The sequence below is a fragment of the Atractosteus spatula genome (genome assembly GCF_055471065.1).
Source record: "Atractosteus spatula isolate fAtrSpa1 chromosome 10 unlocalized genomic scaffold, fAtrSpa1.hap1 SUPER_10_unloc_1, whole genome shotgun sequence".
NCBI classification, from domain to species: Eukaryota; Metazoa; Chordata; class Actinopteri; order Semionotiformes; family Lepisosteidae; genus Atractosteus; species Atractosteus spatula.
The window spans coordinates 3,900,785-3,928,745 of NW_028296612.1; the positions used below are offsets into that span (position 1 = coordinate 3,900,785).

The following is a 27,961-nucleotide window of genomic DNA, read 5'->3' on the forward strand; positions in this document are numbered from 1 at the left end:
CGCGAGCGCCACCCACTGGGCTACCGTAACTCCCCGCGTATAGGAGCGATCCAAGTTTTTTTTTTCTTTTGCACTCGATTCAAGCAAGTTTTAGCGTGTGAGTTCGTCTTTTAAAGCACAAAAGAGGGGGGGAGGCATTTCGTCATCGGGGTGCTCAGTTTATTCCACTGTAGTTTAAACCTAGAGACCCCTTACATCGGTGTTATCATCCCGCCTTATGTCCCGGGAGTGCCCTATAAATAGGAGTATTACGGTAAATCCACCCAGCCGGGGACGACCCGGTTGTTGTTGTAGTTTCGCCAGCCCGTGACCCAGGAACTGCTTCCGGCCGGGCCGCGTCGACTCGCTGGGGCTGCGAGTTCAGCTCCGTTACTGCTAATAAACTCAGAAACGCGTGGGGGCTGTTCTGCCCCTGCAGGTCCTGTGGTTGCTCAGCAGCCAGTTATTGGTAGAAGCAAGGAGCTCCCCCAGCTGTGTCTGGAGAGAAGCCAGGGTATCGGCTTCAACCACAGGGCTGGGCAGCTTGTTCCCCACCCCCACCCCCCTCTGTGTACAGAAGAGCCTCCTGTCCTGACTGGAGGAGCTCACCCAGCTGTGTCTGGAGAGAAGCCCCAGGGTATCGGCTTCAACCACAGGGCTGGGCAGCTTGTTCCCCACCCCCACCCCCCTCTGTGTACAGAAGAGCCTCCTGTCCTGACTGGAGGAGCTCACCCAGCTGTGTCTGGAGAGAAGCCCCAGGGTATCGGCTTCAACCACAGGGCTGGGCAGCTTGTTCCCCACCCCCACCCCCCTCTGTGTACAGAAGAGCCTCCTGTCCTGACTGGAGGAGCTCACCCAGCTGTGTCTGGAGAGAAGCCAGGGTATCGGCTTCAACCACAGGGCTGGGCAGCTTGTTCCCCACCCCCACCACCCTCTGTGTACAGAAGAGCCTCCTGTCCTGACTGGAGGAGCTCACCCAGCTGTGTCTGGAGAGAAGCCGGGGTATCGGCTTCAACCACAGGGCTGGGCGAGTGGGCGTGTGGGGGTGGGGGCGCGACTTCACCCCTCCCACGCCGATCTGCCGTGCAGTGGGGTTCCCTCCCACGCCTCAAATGCTTTTGGGATGGAAAAAAAAAGAGCTTTTCTGAGGCGCTGGATTGTTCGAGAAGCGAGCTGGGGGTGGGGGTCGATTCCAGGCAGAAAAACAAAATCCAAATGAAAATGAACAGAACTGTTTCGGTCACTGAGCTTTCTTCGGGTATTATCGTTATTATTATTTTAATTATTATTTATTTTAATTATTTTAATTATTCTCCCTAACGATCTGTGTGTCTCATGGAGAGCAAGCTGGGGTCTGCGAAAAGACAAGTTCCTAATGCAAGAAATTGTAAAGGGTTAATAAAGTGATGTTGTTGTTATTATTATTATTATCATTATTAATCGACGCTGCAGTGGGTCCCCGTACAGTACGGGAAGCTGCAGTTCCTACTCGTGTCCAGCAGGCGGCAGGAGAGAGCAGCCCACCGAACACCATAACACAGCTCCGATCCGGCCGGGACCCAGGTCTTCTCCGGGTTTTTCCTCCCGTCACTGGTCTTAATAAACTCTTCATCAGCTTAACTCGAGTGGTTTAACATTTTGTGCCAAGTCTCAGATACGCTTCACAACGACGACGACAACAACAACAGAAAAATAAGTCACGAGTCGATACACATCGTCTTTATTGATTTATATAGCAGTACACAGGAGGGGGTGGGGGGAAGAGGTACATTCGGAATAAAATACCCACACCGTCTTTAAAAAATAAATTATTCAAAGCTAACAAACCACAGGTGTGTTTTTTTTTTTTGGAAAGCGCTTTCCGGGTTCAAGCATTCGCAGGAAGCACTGCACCGCGTCCAATCCGTAAATGTACATTCTTTTAAGAGGGTTTTTAATCTCATAACGACCCCCAACATCGTAAAACAATCTATTAATATCCACCGCCAGCCTGTCAAAAAATTGGGAAAAAAACCCCAAAACAGCGCTCGGAGTTATTCGCTCTTTGTTCCCTTAAATATTCTATATCTGGGGTCTCCAGCCCCAGTCCTGGGGTACCCCAACTCAGCAGACTTAAAATGACCAATTTCTAAAAAATATAATAATTTAGGACTAATAATCCGAGTACTGGACTCGCGGGTCCTCTGACACCTGCCCTGAGTCACATGGAAATGAAATTACAGGTGAGCCCCAACTCCAACTACACCTGACCCGCGAGACTTACTGGACCAGAGCTCTGCAGAACCAGGGACTCAGATCCCAGTACTAACTGGACCAGAGCTCTCCAGAACCAGGGACTCAGACCCCAGTACTAACTGGACCAGAGCTCTCCAGCACCAGGGACTCAGACCCCAGTACTAACTGGACCAGGGACTCAGACCCCAGTACTAACTGAACCAGGGGCACAGACCCCGGTACTAACTGAACCAGGGACTCAGACCCCAGTACTAACTGGACCAGAGCTCTCCAGCACCAGGGACTCAGACCCCAGTACTAACTGGACCAGGGACTCAGACCCCAGTACTAACTGAACCAGGGGCACAGACCCCGGTACTAACTGAACCAGGGACTCAGACCCCAGTACTAACTGGACTAGAGCTCTCCAGCACCAGGGACTCAGACCCCAGTACTAACTGGACCAGAACTCTCCAGGACCAGGGACACAGACCCCTGGACTAACTGGACCAGAGCTGTCCAGGACAGAAGGAAGAAGACGGCATCTTTTTTTAGCCCTGGACGGATCGGGTCGGGACCGAGGCTTGTGGTCGAAGGAAGGAGGAGTCCGGGAAACCGACTGTCCCACAGAAGCGATCTGGAACGGGCCTGAGAGAGGTTCTGGCTTGTCCTTCTGCTGGGGCTATCGCCTGCAGGACTCGTCTGGGGGAGAGGGGGGGTGGGGGTTAATACTGACCAGCTGGGGCCGGATCACGCTCCAGACACACACACTCACACACACACACACCCTGGACAGGACACCAGCCCATCACAGGACACACACACACTCACACACCCTGGACAGGACACCAGTCCATCACAGAACACACACAGACACACACACACTCACACACCCTGGACAGGACACCAGTCCATCACAGGACACACACACACTCACACACACCCTGGACAGGACACCAGTCCATCACAGGACACAGACACTCACACACCCTGGACAGGACACCAGTCCATCACAGGACACACACACACACACACCCTGGACAGGACACCAGTCCATCACAGGACACACACACACACTCACACACACCCTGGACAGGACACCAGTCCATCATAGGACACACACACACACACACTCACACACCCTGGACAGGACACCAGTCCATCACAGGACACACACACTCACACACCCTGGACAGGACACCAGTCCATCACAGGACACACACACTCACACACCCTGGACAGGACACCAGTCCATCACAGGACACACACACACACACACCCTGGACAGGACACCAGTCCATCACAGGACACAGACACTCACACACCCTGGACAGGACACCAGTCCATCACAGGACACACACACACACACACCCTGGACAGGACACCAGTCCATCACAGGACACACACACACACACACCCTGGACAGGACACCAGTCCATCACAGGACACACACACACAGACACTCACACACCCTGGACAGGACACCAGTCCATCACAGGACACACACACTCACACACCCTGGACAGGACACCAGTCCATCACAGGACACACACACTCACACACCCTGGACAGGACACCAGTCCATCACAGGACACACACACACACACACCCTGGACAGGACACCAGTCCATCACAGGACACAGACACTCACACACCCTGGACAGGACACCAGTCCATCACAGGACACACACACACACACACCCTGGACAGGACACCAGTCCATCACAGAACACACACACACACACACCCTGGACAGGACACCAGTCCATCACAGGACACACACACACAGACACTCACACCAGTAGCCCATTAACCCACCAGCCTGTCTCTGGGCTGTGGGAGGAAACCCACACCGACCTGGGGAGAACATGCAGACTCCACACAGACAGCACCGCCCAGTGCCGCCCAGTCCAGTCCCTCAATCCAATCCCTCAGGCGGGCTGGGCCCGCGAGACTCACCCACTCGGAGTGGCCGGCCCCTGCCAGCGCCCGGGGCGCCCCCCCTGCAGAGGAAGGCCCCCCCGACGTCCTCCTCCTCCTCCTCCTCCTCGTCCCTGGGGGCGGCGGGAGCGGGGGGCTCGTCCCGGCTCGTCCACTCAGCGCTCTCGGGGGGGTACTCGAACGTCGTCTCCAGCCGCGCCTCGTCGAAGCACACCGCCGCCTGCCGGGCCGAGGGGGACAGAGGTGAGCCCCCCTGCGTCTCGCCCCCCCCCCCCGGCTCCGCTGCCATGGTGACACGTTTCCATGGGGATGCCGCCTCCCGCCCCCCGCAAGGAAAGAACCCAACAAGACCAGCAGCTCTCCACCGGAAGCCCGGGGGTTACCGCGTTGAGGACGAGCTTCCTCCTGACAATCGCGCTGTTGGCCGACTTCACTGCTCAGTGTGATGTAGCGTCGGACCCTCGGGACCGAGCGGGCTTATATCTCAAGTCAATATCCTTGTCTCTCACTCTAGCCTTTTAACCTTTAACCTGTCTCTCTCTAGCCTTTTAACCTTTAACCTGTCTCTCTTTTCCTCTGACATTTAACCTGTCTCACTCTCTAACCTTTTAACATTTAACCTGTCTCTCTTTCCTCTGACATTTAACCTGTCTCACTCTCTAACCTTTTAACCTTTAACCTGTCTCTCTTTCCTCTGAAATTTAACCTGTCTCTCTCTAACCTATTAACCTTTAACCTGTCTCTCTTTTCCTCTGACATTTAACCTGTCTCACTCTCTAACCTTTTAACCTTTAACCTGTCTCTATTTTCCTCTGAAATTTAACCTGTCTCTCTCTAACCTTTTAACCTTTAACCTGTCTCTCTTTTCCTCTGATTTAACCTGTCTCACTCTCTAACCTTTTAACTGTTAACCTGTCTCTCTTTTCCTCTGACATTTAACCTGTCTCACTCTCTAACCTTTTAACATTTAACCTGTCTCTCTCCCCCTCTGACATTAAGCCTGTCCCAGTCTCTCTCCCAGCCCGCACCCTCCCCTCCCTGCCCTCTCTCTCAGAGCCCTGCTCTTAATCTCCTCTCTCTCTCCAGACCCCAGCGCCCTCCTGCTGCGACTTCACCCCCGTTAATCCGGTCAGCACAGCCGATTAACTCCGGCTCTCCCTGCGCTCACCGCAGCCGACCCACCTGTCCCACCTGGAGCTGGGGGGTCGGACTGTCCAGTCAGTGTGTCTGTATGAACCCTCTCTCTCTCAGTGCAGTGTTCATGTACTGGAGTGTCCAGTCAGTGTGTGTGTATGAACCCCTCTCTCTCTCAGTGCAGTGTTCATGTACTGGAGTGTCCAGTCAGTGTGTGTGTATGAACCCCTCTCTCTCTCAGTGCAGTGTTCATGTACTGGAGTGTCCAGTCAGTGTGTCTGTATGAACCCTCTCTCTCTCAGTGCAGTGTTCATGTACTGGAGTGTCCAGTCAGTGTGTCTGTATGAACCCCTCTCTCTCTCAGTGCAGTGTTCATGTACTGGAGTGTCCAGTCAGTGTGTCTGTATGAACCCCTCTCTCTCTCAGTGCAGTGTTCATGTACTGGAGTGTCCAGTCAGTGTGTCTGTATGAACCCCTCTCTCTCTCTCAGTGCAGTGTTCATGTGCTGGAGTGTCCAGTCAGTGTGTCTGTATGAACCCTCTCTCTCGCTCTCAGTACAGTGTTCATGTACTGGAGTGTCCAGTCTGTGTGTGTGTATGAACCCCTCTCTCTCTCAGTGCAGTGTTCATGTACTGGAGTGTCCAGTCAGTGTGTGTGTATGAACCCCTCTCTCTCTCAGTGCAGTGTTAGTGTACTGGAGTGTCCAGTCAGGGTGTCTGTCAGTAATAACACCTCTTTCTGCTTCTCTTTCTTCTCTCACTCAGCAGCTCCACACACGCTCTGTTATCGCCACACTCTGAAGAGGAAGTGGGTGGCTGTGACACAGGAAGTGCGACTCAAGAGCCAGAGTTTCTTTTGTAGACTCTGTGCTCTCGTGCTGCACAGGAAGTGCTGCCGACACTTTCAAAGGCTTAGAAAAAAGAGAGACAGAGCGAGAGAGAGAGCACTGGCCCTAACACGCTCAAAGCTATCTGTGTGCCCTCTGTCTCAACTGTCTGCCTCTTCTGAAAAAACACCCTTCAGAATCATCACCTTGAGAAATCTGCAGAAGTATCTCTGTGTGGTTTTATTTTCACTTCACCCTGTCGAGTAAACGTATTAAAAAAGTAAATATTCACTTGGTTAATACGGCAGCCCAGCGTTGGATCTTCGGTAGAATCGGTGCTCATCATACTAATACTGTAACCCTAACTAGGGGCTACAGTAAAGTCAGTCTAATTGATATTAATATTCTGGCCTAATCTGGAAACTACGGTAAAGTCGGTTCTAATGATTTTAATGCACCAACTCAGTCTGGGGTCACTGTTGATGATGTTAATACACAGCCCAGTCTGCCATCTACAATAAAGTCGGGGATAATGATGTTAAGACACTGACCCAGTCTGGGCTGTACAGTAAAGTCAGTGTAAATGATACTAATGCACCAGCCCAGTCTGGGGTCTAAAGTCAGTGTTAATGATGTCAATACAGCTGTACAGTCTGGGGTCTACAGCAAAGTCAACGTTAATGATGCCAATACACCAGTACAGTCTGGGGACTCTAGTAAAGTCAATGCTAATGATGTTAATACACCAGCCCACTGAAGAGTCTACAGTAAAGTCAGGGCTAATGGTATTAATACATCAGCCCAGTTAGCAGTCTACAGTAAAGTCAGGGTTAATGATATGAATACACTGCCCAGTCTGAGGTCTACAGTAAAGCCACAGTTAATGTTATTAATACAGCAGCCCAGTTAGCAGTCTACAGTAAAGTCAGGGTTAATGATGTTAATACACAGCCCAGTATGAGGTCTACAGTAAAGTCAGGGTTAATGTGTTAATACACAGTCTAGTCTGAAGTCTACAGTAAAGTCAGGGTTAATGATGTTAATACACAGTCTAGTCTGAAGTCTACAGTAAAGTCAGGGTTAATGATGTTAATACATCAGCCCAGTAAGCCGTCTACAGTAAAGTCAGGGTTAATGATGTTAATACACAGCCCAGTATGAGGTCTACAGTAAAGTCAGGGTTAATGATGTTAATACACAGCCCAGTATGAGGTCTACAGTAAAGTCAGGGTTAATGATGTTAATACACAGCCCAGTTAGCAGTCTACAGTAAAGTCAGGGTTAATGATGTTAATACACAGCCCGGTATGAGGTCTACAGTAAAGTCAGGGTTAATGTGTTAATACACAGTCTAGTCTGAAGTCTACAGTAAAGTCAGGGTTAATGATGTTAATACACAGTCTAGTCTGAAGTCTACAGTAAAGTCAGGGTTAATGATGTTAATACACAGCCCAGTATGAGGTCTACAGTAAAGTCAGGGTTAATGTGTTAATACACAGTCTAGTCTGAAGTCTACAGTAAAGTCAGGGTTAATGATGTTAATACATCAGCCCAGTAAGCCGTCTACAGTAAAGTCAGGGTTAATGATGTTAATACACAGCCCAGTATGAGGTCTACAGTAAAGTCAGGGTTAATGTGTTAATACACAGTCTAGTCTGAAGTCTACAGTAAAGTCAGGGTTAATGATGTTAATACACAGCCCAGTATGAGGTCTACAGTAAAGTCAGCCCTGAAAAGAGGAAAGCACTGAACCTCAGCCATCGATATGATCAAATACACGTCCCTCAGTTTCTCTGTCATCTAATCTCCATGAGCAACAGCTAATTGAATTTGCTTCTGCAAAAGTGAGAAAAACAGGAAGAGACTTCGAGTGGCGGAAGAGCGAGTTTGCAAAGAGGAAGTCGGTCCTGTCAGAGCGAGAGAGAGAGTCACCTCGCCTCCTCCGCTGCTCCTGACACAGCTTCCTGCCTCCGAGTCTGCACAGCCTGCCGCAACCACCCGCAGCACGCACACTCACAAAGACCCAGACACACTCACACGCACACCCGCACACTCGCACGCATGCACACGCACACTTACAAAGACTCAGACACACACGCATGCACATGCACACTCACAAAGACTCAGACACACACGCATGCACACGCACACTCGCGTGCACACGCACACCCGCACACACACTCACAAAGACTCAGACACACTCACATGCACACGCACACTCGCGCGCACACGCGCACACACTCACAAAGACTCAGACACACTCACATGCACATGCACACTCGTGCGCACACGCACACTCACACACAGAGACTCCAGGCCTGTGCAGGACTGCGTGGCCTTGAGCTGCTCGCTCTGCCTGAGAGACACGGTGTCTGGGTTTTCTAAAATAAAACCCCAGTCTGACCACAGACGACGTGATTTGCTCTCCTCACGATGAAGCAGTAAGTAAGCATCTGGGAAAATCACTCTGTGATCACTCAGGGCCAAGACAAGGGAAGGAATGTGTTTTTACCCTGCTCTCACTGTGTTTTTACCCTGATCTCACTGTGTTTTTACCCTGCTCTCACTGGGCTTCACTGCACTGGACTGGGTTTTTACCACAGTCTGACTGGGCTTTACTGTGCTGTACTGTGTTTTTACCCTGATCTCACTGGGCTGGACTGGACTGTGTATTTACACAGACGCCACTTGTCTTTACTGGGCTGTACTGTGCTTTTCCCCTGATCTCACTGGGCTGGACTGCCCTGGACTGTGTATTTACACAGACGCCACTTGTCTTTACTGGGCTGTACTGTGCTTTTCCCCTGATCTCACTGGGCTGGACTGCCCTGGACTGTGCTTTGTCAGACGAGCAGAACAGAAGGAGGTCCCATGGTTTGGTAAAGCACTATCTGACCTGCCAGGGGTCCAGGGGACTGAGCTCACTGAGCCTGGCAGCCAGCACTGCTGTCACTCCTCATTAAAAGCCCAACCAGAGGCCTGTGATCACAGTCCTGGTTAATCCCATTAGACCAACTGTCCACACGCACTGACCGGGTGGTCACTGACAGGCTGGATTAAGAGACAGCTGCCTGAGCTCCAGGAGAGAGTCACTCTAACTGCCTGGACACTCCAGTACATGAACACTGCACTGAGAGAGAGAGGGGTTCATACAGACACCCTGACTGGACACTCCAGTACATGAACACTGCACTGAGAGAGAGAGGGGTTCATACAGACACACTGACTGGACACTCCAGTACATGAACACTGCACTGAGAGAGAGAGGGGTTCATACAGACACACTGACTGGACACTCCAGTACATGAACACTGCACTGAGAGAGAGAGGGGTTCATACACACACTGACTGGACACTCCAGTACATGAACACTGCACTGAGAGAGAGAGGGGTTCATACAGACACACTGACTGGACACTCCGGTACATGAACACTGCACTGAGAGAGAGAGGGGGGTTAATACACACACACTGACTGGACACTCCAGTACATGAACACTGCACTGAGAGAGAGAGGGGTTCATACAGACACACTGACTGGACACTCCAGTACATGAACACTGCACTGAGAGAGAGAGGGGTTCATACACACACACTGACTGGACACTCCAGCACATGAACACTGCACTGAGAGAGAGGGGTTCATACACACACACTGACTGGACACTCCAGTACATGAACACTGCACTGAGAGAGAGAGGGGTTCATACAGACACACTAACCGGACACTCCAGTACATGAACACTGCACTGAGAGAGAGGGGTTCATACAGACACCCTGACTGGACACTCCAGTACATGAACACTGCACTGAGAGAGAGGGGTTCATACAGACACACTGACTGGACACTCCAGTACATGAACACTGCACTGAGAGAGAGAGGGGTTCATACAGACACCCTGACTGGACACTCCGGTACATGAACACTGCACTGAGAGAGAGAGGGGCTCATACAGACACACTGACTGGACACTCCAGTACATGAGCACTGCACTGAGAGAGAGAGGGGTTCATACAGACACACTGACTGGACACTCCAATACATGAACACTGCACTGAGAGAGAGAGGGGTTCATACAGACACCCTGACTGGACACTCCGGTACATGAACACTGCACTGAGAGAGAGAGGGGCTCATACAGACACACTGACTGGACACTCCAGTACATGAACACTGCACTGAGAGAGAGAGGGGTTCATACAGACACACTGACTGGACACTCCAGTACATGAACACTGCACTGAGAGAGAGAGGGGTTCATACAGACACACTGACTGGACACTCCAGTACATGAACACTGCACTGAGAGAGAGAGGGGTTCATACACACACACTGACTGGACACTCCAGTACATGAACACTGCACTGAGAGAGAGAGGGGTTCATACAGACACACTGACTGGACACTCCAGTACATGAACACTGCACTGAGAGAGAGAGGGGTTCATACACACACACTGACTGGACACTCCAGTACATGAACACTGCACTGAGAGAGAGAGGGGTTCATACACACACACTGACTGGACACTCCAGTACATGAACACTGCACTGAGAGAGAGAGGGGTTCATACAGACACACTGACTGGACACTCCGGTACATGAACACTGCACTGAGAGAGAGAGGGGGGTTAATACACACACACTGACTGGACACTCCAGTACATGAACACTGCACTGAGAGAGAGAGGGGTTCATACAGACACACTGACTGGACACTCCAGTACATGAACACTGCACTGAGAGAGAGAGGGGTTCATACACACACACTGACTGGACACTCCAGCACATGAACACTGCACTGAGAGAGAGAGGGGTTCATACAGACACACTGACTGGACACTCCAGTACATGAACACTGCACTGAGAGAGAGAGGGGTTCATACACACACACTGACTGGACACTCCAGTACATGAACACTGCACTGAGAGAGAGAGGGGTTCATACACACACACTGACTGGACACTCCAGTACATGAACACTGCACTGAGAGAGAGAGGGGTTCATACAGACACACTGACTGGACACTCCAGTACATGAACACTGCACTGAGAGAGAGAGGGGTTCATACACACACACTGACTGGACACTCCAGTACATGAACACTGCACTGAGAGAGAGAGGGGTTCATACACACACACTGACTGGACACTCCAGTACATGAACACTGCACTGAGAGAGAGAGGGGTTCATACAGACACACTGACTGGACACTCCAGTACATGAACACTGCACTGAGAGAGAGAGGGGTTCATACACACACACTGACTGGACACTCCAGTACATGAACACTGCACTGAGAGAGAGAGGGGTTCATACAGACACACTGACTGGACACTCCAGTACATGAACACTGCACTGAGAGAGAGAGGGATTCATACACACACACTGACTGGACACTCCAGTACATGAACACTGCACTGAGAGAGAGAGGGGTTCATACAGACACACTGACTGGACACTCCAGTACATGAACACTGCACTGAGAGAAAGAGGGGTTCATACACACACACTGACTGGACACTCCAGGACATGAACACTGCCCTGAGAGAGAGAGAGAGGGGTTCATACAGACACCCTGACTGGACACTCCAGACACCGAGCTCGTCTCGGGCGATCTCAGCACCACAGCACCCGGCACGGGACTCACCTTCCTGTCTCCAGTCTTCGGCTTCCCCAGGCAGGACCTGGGCAGCGACACGTACCCCCCGATCACCGTGATCTCCTCCGCTGTGGGGTACCTCTTCTTTGCCTGGGTGCCCTCCGGCAGCAGACCGTTGGGGACCCCCGCGGGGGGGGCCGGGTCCTGGACAGGGGTCGTCGGAGGGGTCACGGCCTTCCTGGGGTTGATGGTGATGGTGTTGCCCCTGCGGGACTGGGTCGCCCCCAGACTACGGAGAGCCACCAGGGCGGGGGGGGGCGATGAGGAAGAGGAGGAGGCCGGCGCGGGCGCGAGCCGGGGCCAGGCCGGGTTTTTCGGGGTGCAGTCCTCAGTGAGTGGGGTCCCCGGTTTCCAGGAGGAAGAGGAGGAGGAGGCCGGTGCTGGCGTTAGACGGGGCCAGGCCGGGTTTTTCGGGGTGCAGTCCTCAGTGAGCAGGGTCCCCGGTTTCCAGGAGGAAGAGGAGGAGGAGGCCGGTGCTGGCGTTAGACGGGGCCAGGCCGGGTTTTTCGGGGTGCAGTCCTCAGTGAGCGGGGTCCCCGGTTTCCAGGAGGAAGAGGAGGAGGAGGCCGGTGCTGGCGTTAGACGGGGCCAGGCCGGGTTTTTCGGGGTGCAGTCCTCAGTTAGCGGGGTCCCTGGTTTCCAGGAGGAAGAGGAGGAGGAGGCCGGTGCTGGCGTTAGACGGGGCCAGGCCGGGTTTTTCGGGGTGCAGTCCTCAGTTAGCGGGGTCCCTGGTTTCCAGGAGGAAGAGGAGGAGGAGGCCGGTGCTGGTGTTAGACGGGGCCAGGCCGGGTTTTTCGGGGTGCAGTCCTCAGTTAGTGGGGTCCCTGGTTTCCAGGAGGAAGAGGAGGAGGAGAAGGAGGCCGGCGCGGGCGCGAGCCGGGGCCAGGCTGGGTTTTTCGGGGTGCAGTCCTCAGTGAGCGGGCTCCCCGGTTTCCAGGAGGAAGAGGAGGAGGAGGAGGAGGAGGAAGGGGGCTCAGCAGGGGCCGTCGCCCGGGGCACCAGGGCGGACGGCGGCTTCTCGGAGCTCGGGGTCCCCTCTCTGGGCCGGGGGCCCCCCGGCTGGGGGCTGTAGATGCGGCTCATGGCAGTGGGGGGGCCGGGGGGCGGGGAGGGGGAGGTCGGAGGCGAGTAGGGAGCGTCGAGCTCCGCTGCCTCTTCGCCTTCGTCTTCTTCCTCGTCTTCTGCCCCGCGGAGGGTGGCAGCGGCGGCGGCGGCGGCGGAGCAGGAGGAGGAGGAGGAGGAGGAGGAGGGGGGCGCTGGTCCGCAGCCCCGGCGATCCGCGGCGACAGAGGCAGGACCCGCCGGTGCTGCCGGTGCTGCCGGTGCTGCTGGTGCTGCAGCAGCGCTGGAGACGGTTTGACAGGAAGCGAGCGGCCGGCTGGGGCAGGAAGGCCCGCCCGCCCCTCCCCCCGGCTCCGCGGTGACGCGGGCAGCAGGACGCGGAGGCGCCGCCCTCTCTTCCTCTTCCTCTCCCTCGCCCGCCTGCTTCCTCTCTCCGGCTTCTCGTCCCCCCGGAGCCCCGACCGCAGGCTCCTTCCTCCCTCCGGCAGGGGGGGGACCCCGCTCGCTCCCTGTACCCCTACTCTGAGGAACCGGGGGGCCACAGGAGGCCCCCCTTTCTCCCCCGCCCTCGCGGGGTTCCCCGTCTCCCCCGGTGCCCGGGCACAGACCGAGACCAGAGGCGCCCCTCTGCCCGGTGCGTGTGGGCCGGGGTCCCTCCCTCTGCCCCAGCTCCCTCTCTCCGGAGTGGGGTGTCCCCCGGAGGGGTGGCCCCCCGCTGGGATCACCCCCGGGCCCGCTCCGTGCCGGGTCCCCGCCCTCCACGTTTCGGGGACCCCCGCCGGCGCCCCCCTCGTGCCCCTCCGCCCCCTGCCGCTGCCGTCTCCGCGAGGCTATCCCAGCATCCCCGTCCTGCTCCCCTCGGGCCCCCGGCGGCGCCGCGCAGCCCCCCTCCCCCTGGGCGCCGGCAGCGGGGGTCTCGGCGTCCCTGAGGGGCGCCCCCAAAACCCCGCCCTCGCCCTCGGCGCCGCTGAGGTCGCCCTGCTCTCCGGGGCGCCCCCGCCCGCCGCTGGGGAAGCTGAGCGACCGTTTCGGGACGCCCCGGGACGGCGGCCCGGTTTCGCTCCCCTCGCACGCCCCCACAGCCCCCACGCCGGCCCCCGGGCGCCCCTCCTTCCACCGCCCAGGCCGGGGCGCCCCCTGGGGGTCGGCCATGTCGTCCGTGCTCCGGGAGCGCGGCGCCGGCGGCGTCCTTGAGCACTGGGGGGCATGAGGGAGAGCCGGGGACGAGGGGGGGTGACCCCCAAATTTGCTGAGCAGCTGGCTCACTCTCCCTCCTCCCCCTTCACTACCCCCCTCTGCCCTTGGGTCCTGACCTCTCCCTGTCTCTCTCTCTCTCCCTGTCTCCCTCTCCCTGACTGTCTCCCTCTCTCTCCCCGTCTCCCTGCCTGTCTCCCTCTCCCTGACTGTCTCCCTCTCTCTCCCCGTCTCCCTGCCTGTCTCCCTCTCCCTGCCTGTCTCTCTCCCAGTCTCCCTCTCTCTCCCCGTCTCCCTCTCTCTCCTTGTCTCCCTCTCCCAGCCTGTCTCCCTCTCCCAGCCTGTCTCCCTCTCTCTCTCCCTGCCTGTCTCTCTCTCTCTCCCTGTCTCCCTGCCTGTCTCTCTCTCCCTCCCGATCTCTCTCTCCCTGCCTGTCTCCCTCTCTCTCCCTGTCTCTCTGCCTGTCTCTCTCTCCCTCCCGATCTCTCTCTCTCTCCCTATCTCTCTGCCTGTCTCTCTCTCCCTCCCGAACTCCCTCTCTCTTCCTGTCTCTCTGCCTGTCTCTCTCTCCCTCCCGATCTCTCTCTCTCTCCCTATCTCTCTGCCTGTCTCTCTCTCCCTCCCGATCTCTCTCTCTCTCCCTGTCTCCCTGCCTATCTCCCTCTCCCTGCCTGTCTCTCTCCCTGTCTCTCTGCCTGTCTCCCTCTCCCTCCCTGTCTCTCTGCTTGTCTCTCTCTCCCTCCCGATCTCTCTCTCTCTCCCTGTCTCCCTGCCTATCTCCCTCTCCCTGCCTGTCTCTCTCCCTGTCTCTCTGCCTGTCTCCCTCTCCCTCCCTGTCTCTCTCCCTGTCTCTCTCTCCCTCTCCCTGCCTGTCTCTCTCCCTTTCTCTCTCTCCCTCTCCCTGCCTGTCTCTCTCCCTGTCTCTCTCCCTGTCTCCCTCTCCCTCTCCCTGCCTGTCTCTCTCCCTGTCTCTCTGCCTGTCTCCCTCTCCCAGCCTGTCTCCCTCTCCCTCTCCCTGCCTGTCTCCCTCTCCCTCCCTGTCTCTCTCCCTGTCTCCCTCTCCCTCTCCCTGCCTGTCTCTCTCCCTGTCTCTCTGCCTGTCTCCCTCTCCCAGCCTGTCTCCCTCTCCCTCTCCCTGCCTGTCTCCCTCTCCCTCCCTGTCTCACTCCCTGTCTCCCTCTCCCTCTCCCTGCCTGTCTCTCTCCCTGTCTCTCTGCCTGTCTCCCTCTCCCAGCCTGTCTCCCTCTCCCTCTCCCTGCCTGTCTCCCTCTCCCTCCCTGTCTCTCTCCCTGTCTCTCTCTCCCTCTCCCTGCCTGTCTCCCTCTCCCTGCCTGTCTCTCTCCCTGTCTCTCTCCCTGTCTCCCTCTCCCTCTCCCTGCCTATCTCCCTCTCCCTCCCTGTCTCTCTGCCTGTCTCTCTCTCCCTCCCGATCTCTCTCTCTCTCCCTGTCTCCCTGCCTATCTCCCTCTCCCTGCCTGTCTCTCTCCCTGTCTCTCTCCCTGTCTCTCTCTCCCTCTCCCTGCCTGTCTCTCTCCCTGTCTCTCTGCCTGTCTCCCTCTCCCAGCCTGTCTCCCTCTCCCTCTCCCTGCCTGTCTCTCTCCCTGTCTCTCTCCCTGTCTCTCTCCTTGTCTCCCTGCCTGTCTCTCTCTCCCTCTCCCTGCCTGTCTCCCTCTCCCTCCCAGGCCTGCAGGGTGTCTGTTGGCCACAGGGGGCGCTGGTGGGCTCGGGGGCGGGCAGCGGTGGGTGGGGGGGGATGATCAGCACCTCGGAGGCGCGGATCTCGGCCAGGACCCGGCCCAGGTGCAGCAGCGGGCGCCCCCCCCCCGCCCCCCCGCGCTCCGGCTGGACGACGACGATGTTGGCGCGCGGGCGGGGCTCGGGGGGGGGCCGCGGGCCGGCGTCCCTCCTCCTCTCCGAGCGCAGGAAGGGGTTCAGCCGGGCCGGGCCGGGGGCGTCCGCGGAGACCGGGCTCCGGCCGCCCCCCGCCGCCGGCCCGGGCTCGGGTCCGGGGTCCAGGTCGGCCCGGGGGACCCCCTCCCGCCGGGCCCGCCGGCGCTCCAGCAGGCCCAGCTTCCAGGCTGGCATGCTGGCCAGGCGCTGGCCTTCCTCCTGCTGCCGCCGCGCCCGCTCCTCCTCCTCCCTGCGGCGCCGGTCCAGCAGCTGCAGCTTCCACTCTGGGACAGGAGCTGACATGACCCCCGAGAACACTGCCCTGAGAGAGAGAGAGAGAGGGGTTCACACTGACTGACCCCCGAGAACACTGCCCTGAGAGAGAGAGAGAGAGGGGTTCACACTGACTGACCCCCGAGAACACTGCCCTGAGAGAGAGAGAGAGAGGGGTTCACACTGACTGACCCCCGAGAACACTGCCCTGAGAGAGAGAGAGAGAGGGGTTCACACTGACTGACCCCCGAGAACACTGCCCTGAGAGAGAGAGAGAGAGGGGTTCACACTGACTGACCCCCGAGAACACTGCCCTGAGAGAGAGAGAGAGAGAGGGGTTCACACTGACTGACCCCCGAGAACACTGCCCTGAGAGAGAGAGAGAGAGGGGTTCACACTGACTGACCCCCGAGAACACTGCCCTGAGAGAGAGAGAGGGGTTCACACTGACTGACCCCCGAGAACACTGCCCTGAGAGAGAGAGAGAGAGGGGTTCACACTGACTGACCCCCGAGAACACTGCCCTGAGAGAGAGAGAGAGAGAGGGGTTCACACTGACTGACCCCCGAGAACACTGCCCTGAGAGAGAGAGAGAGAGAGAGGGGTTCATACAGACACACTGACTAGACACTCCAGTACATGAACACTGCACTGAGAGAGAGAGGGGTTCATACACACACACACTGACTGGACACTCCAGTACATGAACACTGCACTGAGAGAGAGAGGGGTTCATACACACACACTGACTGGACACTCCAGTACATGAACACTGCACTGAGAGAGAGAGGGGTTCATACAGACACACTGACTGGACACTCCAGTACATGAACACTGCACTGAGAGAGAGAGGGGTTCATACACACACACTGACTGGACACTCCAGTACATGAACACTGCACTGAGAGAGAGAGGGGTTCATACACACACACTGACTGGACACTCCAGTACATGAACACTGCACTGAGAGAGAGACGGGGGGGTTAATATACACACACTGACTGGACACTCCAGTACATGAACACTGCACTGAGAGAGAGAGGGGTTCATACACACACACTGACTGGACACTCCAGTACATGAACACTGCACTGAGAGAGAGAGGGGTTCATACACACACACTGACTGGACACTCCAGTACATGAACACTGCACTGAGAGAGAGACGGGGGGGTTAATATACACACACTGACTGGACACTCCAGTACATGAACACTGCACTGAGAGAGAGAGGGGTTCATACAGACACACTGACTGGACACTCCAGTACATGAACACTGCACTGAGAGAGAGAGGGGTTCATACACACACACTGACTGGACACTCCAGTACATGAACACTGCACTGAGAGAGAGGGGTTCATACACACACACTGACTGGACACTCCAGTACATGAACACTGCACTGAGAGAGAGAGGGGTTCATACAGATAGACTGACTGGACACTCCAGTACATGAACACTGCACTGAGAGAGAGACGGGGGGGTTAATATACACACACTGACTGGACACTCCAGTACATGAACACTGCACTGAGAGAGAGAGGGGTTCATACACACACACTGACTGGACACTCCAGTACATGAACACTGCACTGAGAGAGAGAGGGGTTCATACACACACACTGACTGGACACTCCAGTACATGAACACTGCACTGAGAGAGAGGGGTTCATACAGACACACTGACTGGACACTCCAGTACATGAACACTGCACTGAGAGAGAGAGGGGTTCATACACACACACTGACTGGACACTCCAGTACATGAACACTGCACTGAGAGAGAGAGGGGTTCATACACACACACTGACTGGACACTCCAGTACATGAACACTGCACTGAGAGAGAGAGGGGTTCATACACACACACTGACTGGACACTCCAGTACATGAACACTGCACTGAGAGAGAGAGGGGTTCATACAGACACACTGACTGGACACTCCAGTACATGAACACTGCACTGAGAGAGAGAGGGGTTCATACACACACACTGACTGGACACTCCAGTACATGAACACTGCACTGAGAGAGAGAGAGGGGTTCATACACACACACTGACTGGACACTCCAGTACATGAACACTGCACTGAGAGAGAGAGGGGTTCATACACACACACTGACTGGACACTCCAGTACATGAACACTGCACTGAGAGAGAGAGGGGTTCATACAGACACACTGACTGGACACTCCAGTACATGAACACTGCACTGAGAGAGAGAGGGGTTCACACTGACACACTGACTGGACACTCCAGTACATGAACACTGCACTGAGAGAGAGAGGGGTTCATACAGACACACTGACTGGACACTCCAGGACATGAACACTGCACTGAGAGAGAGAGGGGTTCATACAGACACACTGACTGGACACTCCAGTACATGAACACTGCACTGAGAGAGAGAGGGGTTCATACACACACACTGACTGGACACTCCAGTACATGAACACTGCACTGAGAGAGAGAGGGGTGCATACACACACACTGACTGGACACTCCAGTACATGAACACTGCACTGAGAGAGAGAGAGGGGTTCATACACACACACTGACTGGACACTCCAGTACATGAACACTGCACTGAGAGAGAGAGGGGTTCATACAGACACACTGACTGGACTATCCAGTACATGAACACTGCACTGAGAGAGAGAGGGGTTCATACACACACACTGACTGGACACTCCAGTACATGAACACTGCACTGAGAGAGAGAGAGGGGTTCATACACACACACTGACTGGACACTCCAGTACATGAACACTGCACTGAGAGAGAGAGGGGTTCATACACACACACTGACTGGACACTCCAGTACATGAACACTGCACTGAGAGAGAGAGGGGTTCACACTGACACACTGACTGGACACTCCAGTACATGAACACTGCACTGAGAGAGAGGGGTTCATACAGACACACTGACTGGACACTCCAGTACATGAACACTGCACTGAGAGAGAGAGGGGTTCATACACACACACTGACTGGACACTCCAGTACATGAACACTGCACTGAGAGAGAGAGAGGGGTTCATACAGACACACTGACTGGACACTCCAGTACATGAACACTGCACTGAGAGAGAGAGGGGTTCATACACACACACTGACTGGACACTCCAGTACATGAACACTGCACTGAGAGAGAGGGAGGGGTTCATACAGACACACTGACTGGACACTCCAGTACATGAACACTGCACTGAGAGAGAGAGGGGTTCATACAGACACACTGACTGGACACTCCAGTACATGAACACTGCACTGAGAGAGAGAGGGGTTCATACACACACACTGACTGGACACTCCAGTACATGAACACTGCACTGAGAGAGAGAGGGGTTCATACACACACTGACTGGACACTCCAGTACATGAACACTGCACTGAGAGAGAAAGGGGTTCACACTGACACACTGACTGGACACTCCAGTACATGAACACTGCACTGAGAGAGAGAGGGGTTCATACACACACACTGACTGGACACTCCAGTACATGAACACTGCACTGAGAGAGAGAGGGGTTCATACAGACACACTGACTGGACACTCCAGTACATGAACACTGCACTGAGAGAGAGAGGGGTTCATACACACACACTGACTGGACACTCCAGTACATGAACACTGCACTGAGAGAGAGAGGGGTTCATACAGACACATTGACTGGACACTCCAGGACATGAACACTGCACTGAGAGACACAATTCCTCTGGACAGACAACAACATCACTCATTACGCTGGTTGCTGGAAAGAGACCCTGCGCTTTATTATCAACTCTGTCTCTTCTGAACGCCCCCGGAGGACAGCGACACGACTCGCCCCGAGACGAGCCGGCCCCGCCAGCACACGGTCCGCTCAGCGCCTGCCCGTCACGTTCCTGTCCCGGGATAAACTGTCCCGGGTCTGAGAAAGCTCTACAGGTTGCCTGGCTTGATCGACCCCTATAGAAAGGCTTCAGGCGGCCAGCTGGGACAGTGAGCTGTACCGGGAAGGACAGGCGGTCCTGTCGAGCTGATGCCCTCCCAGCGTGAGCGGGACATACGGGCGGGTGGCCGCCCTGTCCCGGACCGGACCGGGCCAGTCCCGGGTCTGTGCCAGTCACTCTCCTGACAGGTCACCCGCGAGCAGCACCACCAGCCGCGGAGACCCCGCTCTCGTGGCGGGTGGGGGAATCAATTAATTAATCAATTAACTAACCGAGGGGCTCATTTTACCCCCGGAGTTTCGTCAGCGGAGACGGTGGGGTTGATACCTCCTGAAAACTGCCCTTGTATTGGGGGGGGGCTCCCCGGCGGGTCCGTCATAACGTCACGGAGACGAATAGGTACGGCACACACACACACACAAAAAAAAACCAACAACCAACAACTGGATTTTTCCCACCCACTTCCTGTCAGCGGCACCAGGAATGTAGGTGAAAAATAAAACCGATCTACAACTAAAAACCCGAAACTAAAAACTTCAACACGGGCCCCCCCGTCCCTCCCTCACCCCTCCGGACGGTCCCAGCTGAGGGCGCTCACCTCACTTCTCAGAGCGGCTATCCGGTCCGGGGATCTCCGACCCGGCGGCGTCTCATCCGAACCAGCTGAAACACTGCCCGCCCCCCCCCCAAAAAAATAAACCAGTGCCGCCGCCGAGTCTCCGGCTGCCTGCCCGCCTGCCTGCCCGCCCGCTCAGATCTTCTGCGGTTTGGTTTTTGCTCTTTATATATATATAGATCCAGAGGGGAGAGTGAGCTGGGGGTCGTGAGAGAGAGAGAGAGACAGAAGGAGGCGTCCAGAGGAGTCGGTTCCGAAGCGGTCCGGCTGGGCTCGCTGGAGCAGGCGAGGCGAGGCGAGGCGAGCGGTCACTCCACCCCTAAACACACACACACACACTCTCCCCTCTCTCTCTCTCTCCCTCTCCCTCCCTCTCTCTCTCCTTTCCATCCCAGCCGGTCCCGCCTGATCCCGTCCTGCCTGCGGGACGCGGTCTGCAGGCGACGCGTTTCCCTCCCACGAAGCGCCGTCTTTTTATTTTTTCCTTTTAAAAAACTTTTTTTTTTGAAGAATTGAAACGAGACGGGCGGGTCCACGATTCGTGGCGTTTCTGAAAGCGCTCTCAGGATCGAACCGTATTGCCCTTATATGTACATAAATATACAGGAGCTTCTTATACATTCATATAAATGTACAGGAGCTTCATATATAGAGTATAGGAGCATTATAATTCTATATTGTATATACTGTACATAAATAGGAGATTTATACCTATATACATATATAGGAGCTGTAACACTATCACGCACACTGACACACACAGTCACTGGCACACAGACACAGACACACACCAAAGACACACACAGTCACTGGCACAGAGATACACACATACTGACACACACAGTCACTGGCACAAAGACACAGACACACACCAAAGACACACACAGTCACTGGCACAGAGATACACACAGACACACACATACTGACACACACAGTCACTGGCACAAAGACACAGACACACACCAAAGACACACACAGTCACTGGCACACAGACACACACAGACACACACATACTGACACACACACAGTCACTGGCACACAGACACACACAAAGACACACACAGTCACTGGCACAGAGATACAGTACACAGACACACACATACTGACACACACACAGTCACTGGCACACAGACACACACAACGACACACACAGTCACTGGCACAAAGACACAGACACACACCAAAGACACACACAGTCACTGGCACAGAGATACAGTACACAGACACACACATACTGACACACACAGTCACTGGCACAAAGACACACAGACACACACATACTGACACACACAGTCACTGGCACAAAGACACACAGACACACACATACTGACACACACAGTCACTGGCACACAGCCCCTAACACACACACACTAACACACAGCCAAAACCACACTGACAAACACTGTCACCAACAAAAACGTCCTTATCAGACTCTTTTTTAAAAACCAGAGTTTATTACACACGATGCAAGGCGAGTGTGACTCCTCTCATAACAGCCCTAGTATAAAAATAGACCCTACAGCTTACATTAAAAAATTATTGCTTTGTTATTTTTCAAAAATAACACTTTGCAGGCGGTTTCTCTGTATAAAACGATGCTCCAGCAGTTATTGAGTGCATTAGACATTTTTTGCTTTAAATACAGAACACAGTGCAAACTCAAAGAGAATTAAAACATAAAAACGCAGCATTCATCCATTAAACACTTAAGGTTCTCCTATCACTTTCTACCTGAACTCTTATTTCTTACTGTGTCTCCTCTCCTGTTGTGTTTATTACTGAGGGACTGTTACTCACTGTGTCTCCTCTCCTGTTGTGTTTATTACTGAGGGACTGTTACTCACTGTGTCTCCTCTCCTGTTGTGTGTGTTTATTACTGAGGGACTGTTACTCACTGTGTCTCCTCTCCTGTTGTGTTTATTACTGAGGGACTGTTACTCACTGTGTCTCCTGTCCTGTTGTGTGTGTTTATTACTGAGGGGTTGTTACTCACTGTGTCTCCTCTCCTGTTGTGATTATTACTGAGGGACTGTTACTCACTGTGTCTCCTCTCCTGTTGTGTTTATTACTGAGGGACTGTTACTCACTGTGTCTCCTGTCCTGTTGTGTGTGTTTATTACTGAGGGGTTGTTACTCACTGTGTCTCCTCTCCTGTTGTGATTATTACTGAGGGACTGTTACTCACTGTGTCTCCTCTCCTGTTGTGTTTATTACTGAGGGACTGTTACTCACTGTGTCTCCTGTCCTGTTGTGTGTGTTTGTTACTAAGGGATTCTCTGGGATCTCCTCTAAGTGTCTCCTGTTCTGCTGTGTGTGTTTGTTGCTGAGGGATTCTCTGGGATCTCCTCTAAGTGTCTCCTGTTCTGCTGTACACACCACACTTATTACTGAATCCTTCACTAATAAAGACACACAAACACACAACAGGGCAGGAGGTGAAGATGAGGATCTAACAGAGCAGGGGGTAAATGCATACAAATTAAAAAAAAAATATTTAGTTCTTTATAAAAACACCACAGACACAAATGCCCCCGGAGAGCAGATACAATCCTGATTTTACAAGACTGTTTGGCAAGTGACTCTACACCTCTGGCCCTTAATCCAACAGTTCCATTCAGAGTAGGGACACAGGTCCGAAACGCAACCAGCTGTCAAACACTGTTGCCTGGTGCGTGACCCGAGTGTCCAGTGTTTGTCCATGACCGCAGGTCTGGTCAGACAGGTCAGCCCTGACAGTGCCCAGAGAGAGACAGACCAGTACTGACAGTGTGCAGAGAGAGAGAGAGGCAGGTCAGTCTTAACAGTGTGCAGAAAGAGAGAGAGAGGTCAGTCCTGACAGTGCCCAGAGAGAGAGACGGGTCAGTGGTGACAGTACCCAGAGAGAGAGACGGGTTGGCACTGACGGTCCCCCAAGAGAGAGACGGGTCAGTAGTAACAGTACCCAGAGAGAGAGAGACAGGTCAGTAGTAACAGTACCCAGAGAGAGAGAGACGGGTCAGTAGTAACAGTACCCAGAGAGAGAGACAGGTCAGTAGTAACAGTACCCAGAGAGAGAGACAGGTCAGTAGTGACAGTACCCAGAGAGAGAGAGACAGGTCAGTAGTGACAGTACCCAGAGAGAGAGAGACAGGTCAGTAGTGACAGTACCCAGAGAGAGAGAGACAGGTCAGTAGTAACAGTACCCAGAGAGAGAGACAGGTCAGTAGTGACAGTACCCAGAGAGAGAGGGGTCGGCGCTGACGGTCCCCCGAGAGCGAGCCCCCAGCCCGCCTCAGTCCTGCCTGTGGTTGGGGGCGCCGGCGCTGCCCGCGCTGCCCGCGCTGCCCGCGCTGCCCGCGCTGCCCTGGGGCTCGGAGAAGAGCCTCAGCTTGCTGTGCAGCTGGGCGCCCAGGTAGGCGCAGTCCTGCGGGTCCAGCGAGTGCGCCAGGCTGAGGTAGGCGGTCAGGCCGGCGGCCAGCAGCAGGCGGTCGGGGGGCAGGCAGGGCACGGCCCACAGCACCGCGCACAGCTCCAGGTACACCGGGTGGCGCAGGTGGGCGTACAGCCGCTGGGCGCGGGGTGACTTCATGGCCAGAGGGTCGCCCAGGCCCAGGCAGTGGTAGTACACCTGTGGCGCGGGGGGGAGGAAGGCGTGAGTATGGAGTCGGGGGGGGGTGAGAGATGAGTGCTGGGTGCCCAGCCGGAGCGTGCTACAGTGTGCCGTGCGAGAGTGAGTAAATTGTGATTGAGAGTGTGAGGGCCTGCTGGGTGCCGAAGGCCAGCAGGGTGGCTAAAGTGTGCCGTGCGAGTAAGTGGGAGTAAGGTGTGAGTAGGGTGTGAGTAAGGCACAAGTACAGTACCTGCTTGATTCCCAGCAGCTCGGGGTAGTCGAAGATGAGCAGGACAGCTCTGGGTGTACAGTGTGACTAGACTGTGAGTGGAGTGTGAGTAGGGTGTGAGTAAGGCACGAGTACAGTACCTGCTTGATTCCCAGCAGCTCGGGGCAGTCGAAGATGAGCAGGACAGCTCTGGGTGTACAGTGTGACTAGACTGTGAGTGGAGTGGGAGTAAGGTGTGAGTAGGGTGTGAGTAAGGCACAAGTACAGTACCTGCTTGATTCCCAGCAGCTCGGGGTAGTCGAAGATGAGCAGGACAGCTCTGGGTGTACAGTGTGACTAGACTGTGAGTGGAGTGGGAGCAGGGTGTGAGTAAGGCATGAGTACAGTACCTGCTTGATTCCCAGCAGCTCGGGGCAGTCGAAGATGAGCAGGACAGCTCTGGGTGTACAGTGTGACTAGACTGTGAGTGGAGTGGGAGTAAGGTGTGAGTAGGGTGTGAGTAAGGCACAAGTACAGTACCTGCTTGATTCCCAGCAGCTCGGGGTAGTCGAAGATGAGCAGGATGCTGCAGATGACCAGCCAGCAGACGAAGTGCAGGACGAAGCAGAGCAGGGGCAGCCAGGTGTCCCAGGGCGCGGAGCTCACCGACCACAGGCAGGGGGCGCCACTCACCGGCCGCCAGCAGCGCATCATCACCTGAGACACGCAGACAGGCACGGGTTCAACTGCTGCAGGCCACAGACACACTGACAGATGTCACTACACTGACAGATGTCAACAGACACACTGACAGATGTCACTACACTGACAGATGTCAACAGACACACTGACAGTCTGACAATATATGCAAACAGCCTATATGACATCACACACGTCTGACATCACACATGTACATCCCGCGCCTGTCAGACAACGGCACACAGGGCACAGGGGTACCTGCAGCGCCAGCGCGGTGGTGAACACGTAGAAGGCTCTGTTCATGACGCCCAGCACAGCCTGGCAGGCCTGCTTCACAGGAGCCCAGGCGAGGGCGCTGTGCTGCAGGGCGAAGAGCAGGACCAGCCCCCCGTCCACACACAGAGCCCTGACCACAGCCTGGTCACGCAGGGCATCTCCCCAGGACACTGAGTCTGAGAGAGAGAGAGAGAGAGAGAGAGGTTCACACAGACACACTGACTGGACACTCCAGTACATGAACACTGCACTGAGAGAGAGAGGGGTTCATACAGACACACTGACTGGACACTCCAGTACATGAACACTGCACTGAGAGAGAGAGGGGTTCATACAGACACACTGACTGGACACTCCAGCACATGAACACTGCACTGAGAGAGAGAGGGGTTCATACAGACACACTGACTGGACACTCCAGTACATGAACACTGCACTGAGAGAGAGAGGGGTTCATACAGACACACTGACTGGACACTCCAGTACATGAACACTGCACTGAGAGAGAGAGGGGTTCATACACACACACTGACTGGACACTCCAGCACATGAACACTGCACTGAGAGAGAGGGGTTCATACACACACACTGACTGGACACTCCAGTACATGAACACTGCACTGAGAGAGAGAGGGGTTCATACAGACACACTGACTGGACACTCCAGTACATGAACACTGCACTGAGAGAGAGAGGGGTTCATACAGACACACTGACTGGACACTCCAGTACATGAACACTGCACTGAGAGAGAGAGGGGTTCATACAGACACACTGACTGGAAACTCCAGTACATGAACACTGCACTGAGAGAGAGAGGGGTTCATACACACACTGACTGGACACTCCAGTACATGAACACTGCACTGAGAGAGAGAGGGGTTCATACAGACACACTGACTGGACACTCCAGTACATGAATACTGCACTGAGAGAGAGAGGGGTTCATACAGACACCCTGACTGGACACTCCAGCACATGAACACTGCACTGAGAGAGAGAGGGGTTCATACACACACACTGACTGGACACTCCAGTACATGAACACTGCACTGAGAGAGAGAGGGGTTCATACACACACACTGACTGGACACTCCAGCACATTGACTCCAATTATTTGAGAAATCCTTCAAGTGACTTTAAATGGGTGTAAAACGTTTTTTAAGTCGTTGTTTATGTTAAAAAAAAAAGAAGACCGCCCAACGTGGGGCTCGAACCCACGACCCTGAGATTAAGAGTCTCATGCTCTACCGACTGAGCTAGCCGGGCTGGTGCGCAGATCCCCGGCGACGTGTTTTTTTTCATGAATGCAGCGTGTCGTGACACGATCACCGAGCTGCGCGCAAAGCACAAACACCAGTGTGTGCAGCGTTTGCGTGGAAGATGAACAGCAGAGCAGGGAGAGAAGAGAGCCTTTTTTATTACGAGGTTTCACACCGACTGTATTTACACCACAGGGAAACATCTGCCTGCCTCTCTTAAGCAGAAAACAAGTAAAACACTTCCCTCCAATAGATCCGAGTAGCTCCAGGAGAGCTCTTATTGATTTCAGATAGATGGATCCTGCGGAAGCAGTCTTTTTTATATATGCATATAATATTATTTGACAATTAATTACGAATAACTAATCGGTCGACCAGAATAAAATCTCAAAACACGGAATCATGGCGGACCACCTTCGAATCGCTTCGTAAAGGAGCGTTTTCAGCTCCTGCGGGCGATGCGAGCACTTAAGAAAACACATTATTTTGAATAAAACGCCTCTTTTCAGCTCAATCAGGAAATGACAGCGCTGCCCCCCCCCCCACGTGGGTCACGGGCCCTGCGGACCGGCCCCCGCCCGCTTCTCGGCCCGCGATTGGCTCGTTCCCGGTAGCAAAGCCGGCCCCGATTGGTCGACTCCCGCTCGGCGTGACCGCTGCTCGGCATCCTGATTGGATGGTTCTGGGCGGCCAGGCGCGACGTGATTGGATCGGATGAAAACCAGCCGGTGGAGGGGGTGTGGTTATCCCCAATCATAACAGATTGCAGGAAAACTGAGCGATATATTATTTTATTTTAAAAAGAGCAGCGTTTTGTGAAAATGTGCACCACCACACACACACACACACACTGACCTGGCGCAGGCTGCGATCAAAGCTCATGCATTTCTCGTATGAACGGGCGCACAGCGTGAGGGATCAGGCGTGAGGGATAAACGCTCTCACACACACCCACCTACACACACACACACACCCACCTACACACAGCGGGGCGCCGCCCGTCAGGTTGCGATAAATCGCCCGGAACGACAGGAAGCGCACGAACTCGGCGCCGGTGCCGAAGACGAAGACGAAGTTGAGGAGGGTGAGGGCGGCCAGGCACAGGCTGGGGAGGGTGACGGCGACGGCGGCCATGGGCGTCAGAGGGAGAGGAGACACACACACACACACTGACCTGGCGCAGGCTGCGATCAAAG

General features: G+C 54.8%; 2 protein-coding genes and 1 non-coding gene across 3 annotated transcripts; all 3 read right to left on the bottom strand.

The window, feature by feature from the left end:
- Positions 1-1,686: 1,686 nt before the first annotated feature.
- On the bottom strand, positions 1,687-21,068 carry LOC148813492 (uncharacterized). The gene is made up of 5 exons (XM_088908007.1): positions 20,714-21,068; positions 15,697-16,224; positions 11,745-14,007; positions 4,153-4,354; positions 1,687-2,895 (listed from the first exon to the last, which is right to left on the bottom strand). The coding sequence occupies exons 2-5, from the start codon at positions 16,203-16,205 to the stop codon at positions 2,876-2,878; spliced, it is 2,994 nt and encodes a 997-aa protein (XP_088764133.1). The 5' UTR covers positions 16,206-16,224; positions 20,714-21,068; the 3' UTR covers positions 1,687-2,875.
- Positions 21,069-22,163: 1,095 nt separating this feature from the next.
- nrm (nurim) lies at positions 22,164-27,934 on the bottom strand. The gene is made up of 4 exons (XM_088908388.1): positions 27,743-27,934; positions 25,486-25,679; positions 25,069-25,245; positions 22,164-24,338 (listed from the first exon to the last, which is right to left on the bottom strand). Exons 1-4 carry the CDS (start codon positions 27,897-27,899, stop codon positions 24,003-24,005), a joined length of 864 nt encoding a protein of 287 aa, XP_088764514.1. The 5' UTR covers positions 27,900-27,934; the 3' UTR covers positions 22,164-24,002.
- trnak-cuu (transfer RNA lysine (anticodon CUU)) lies at positions 26,700-26,772 on the bottom strand. Its single transcript has one exon. It is a non-coding gene; the product is annotated as a tRNA-Lys (tRNA).
- Positions 27,935-27,961: the final 27 nt, after the last annotated feature.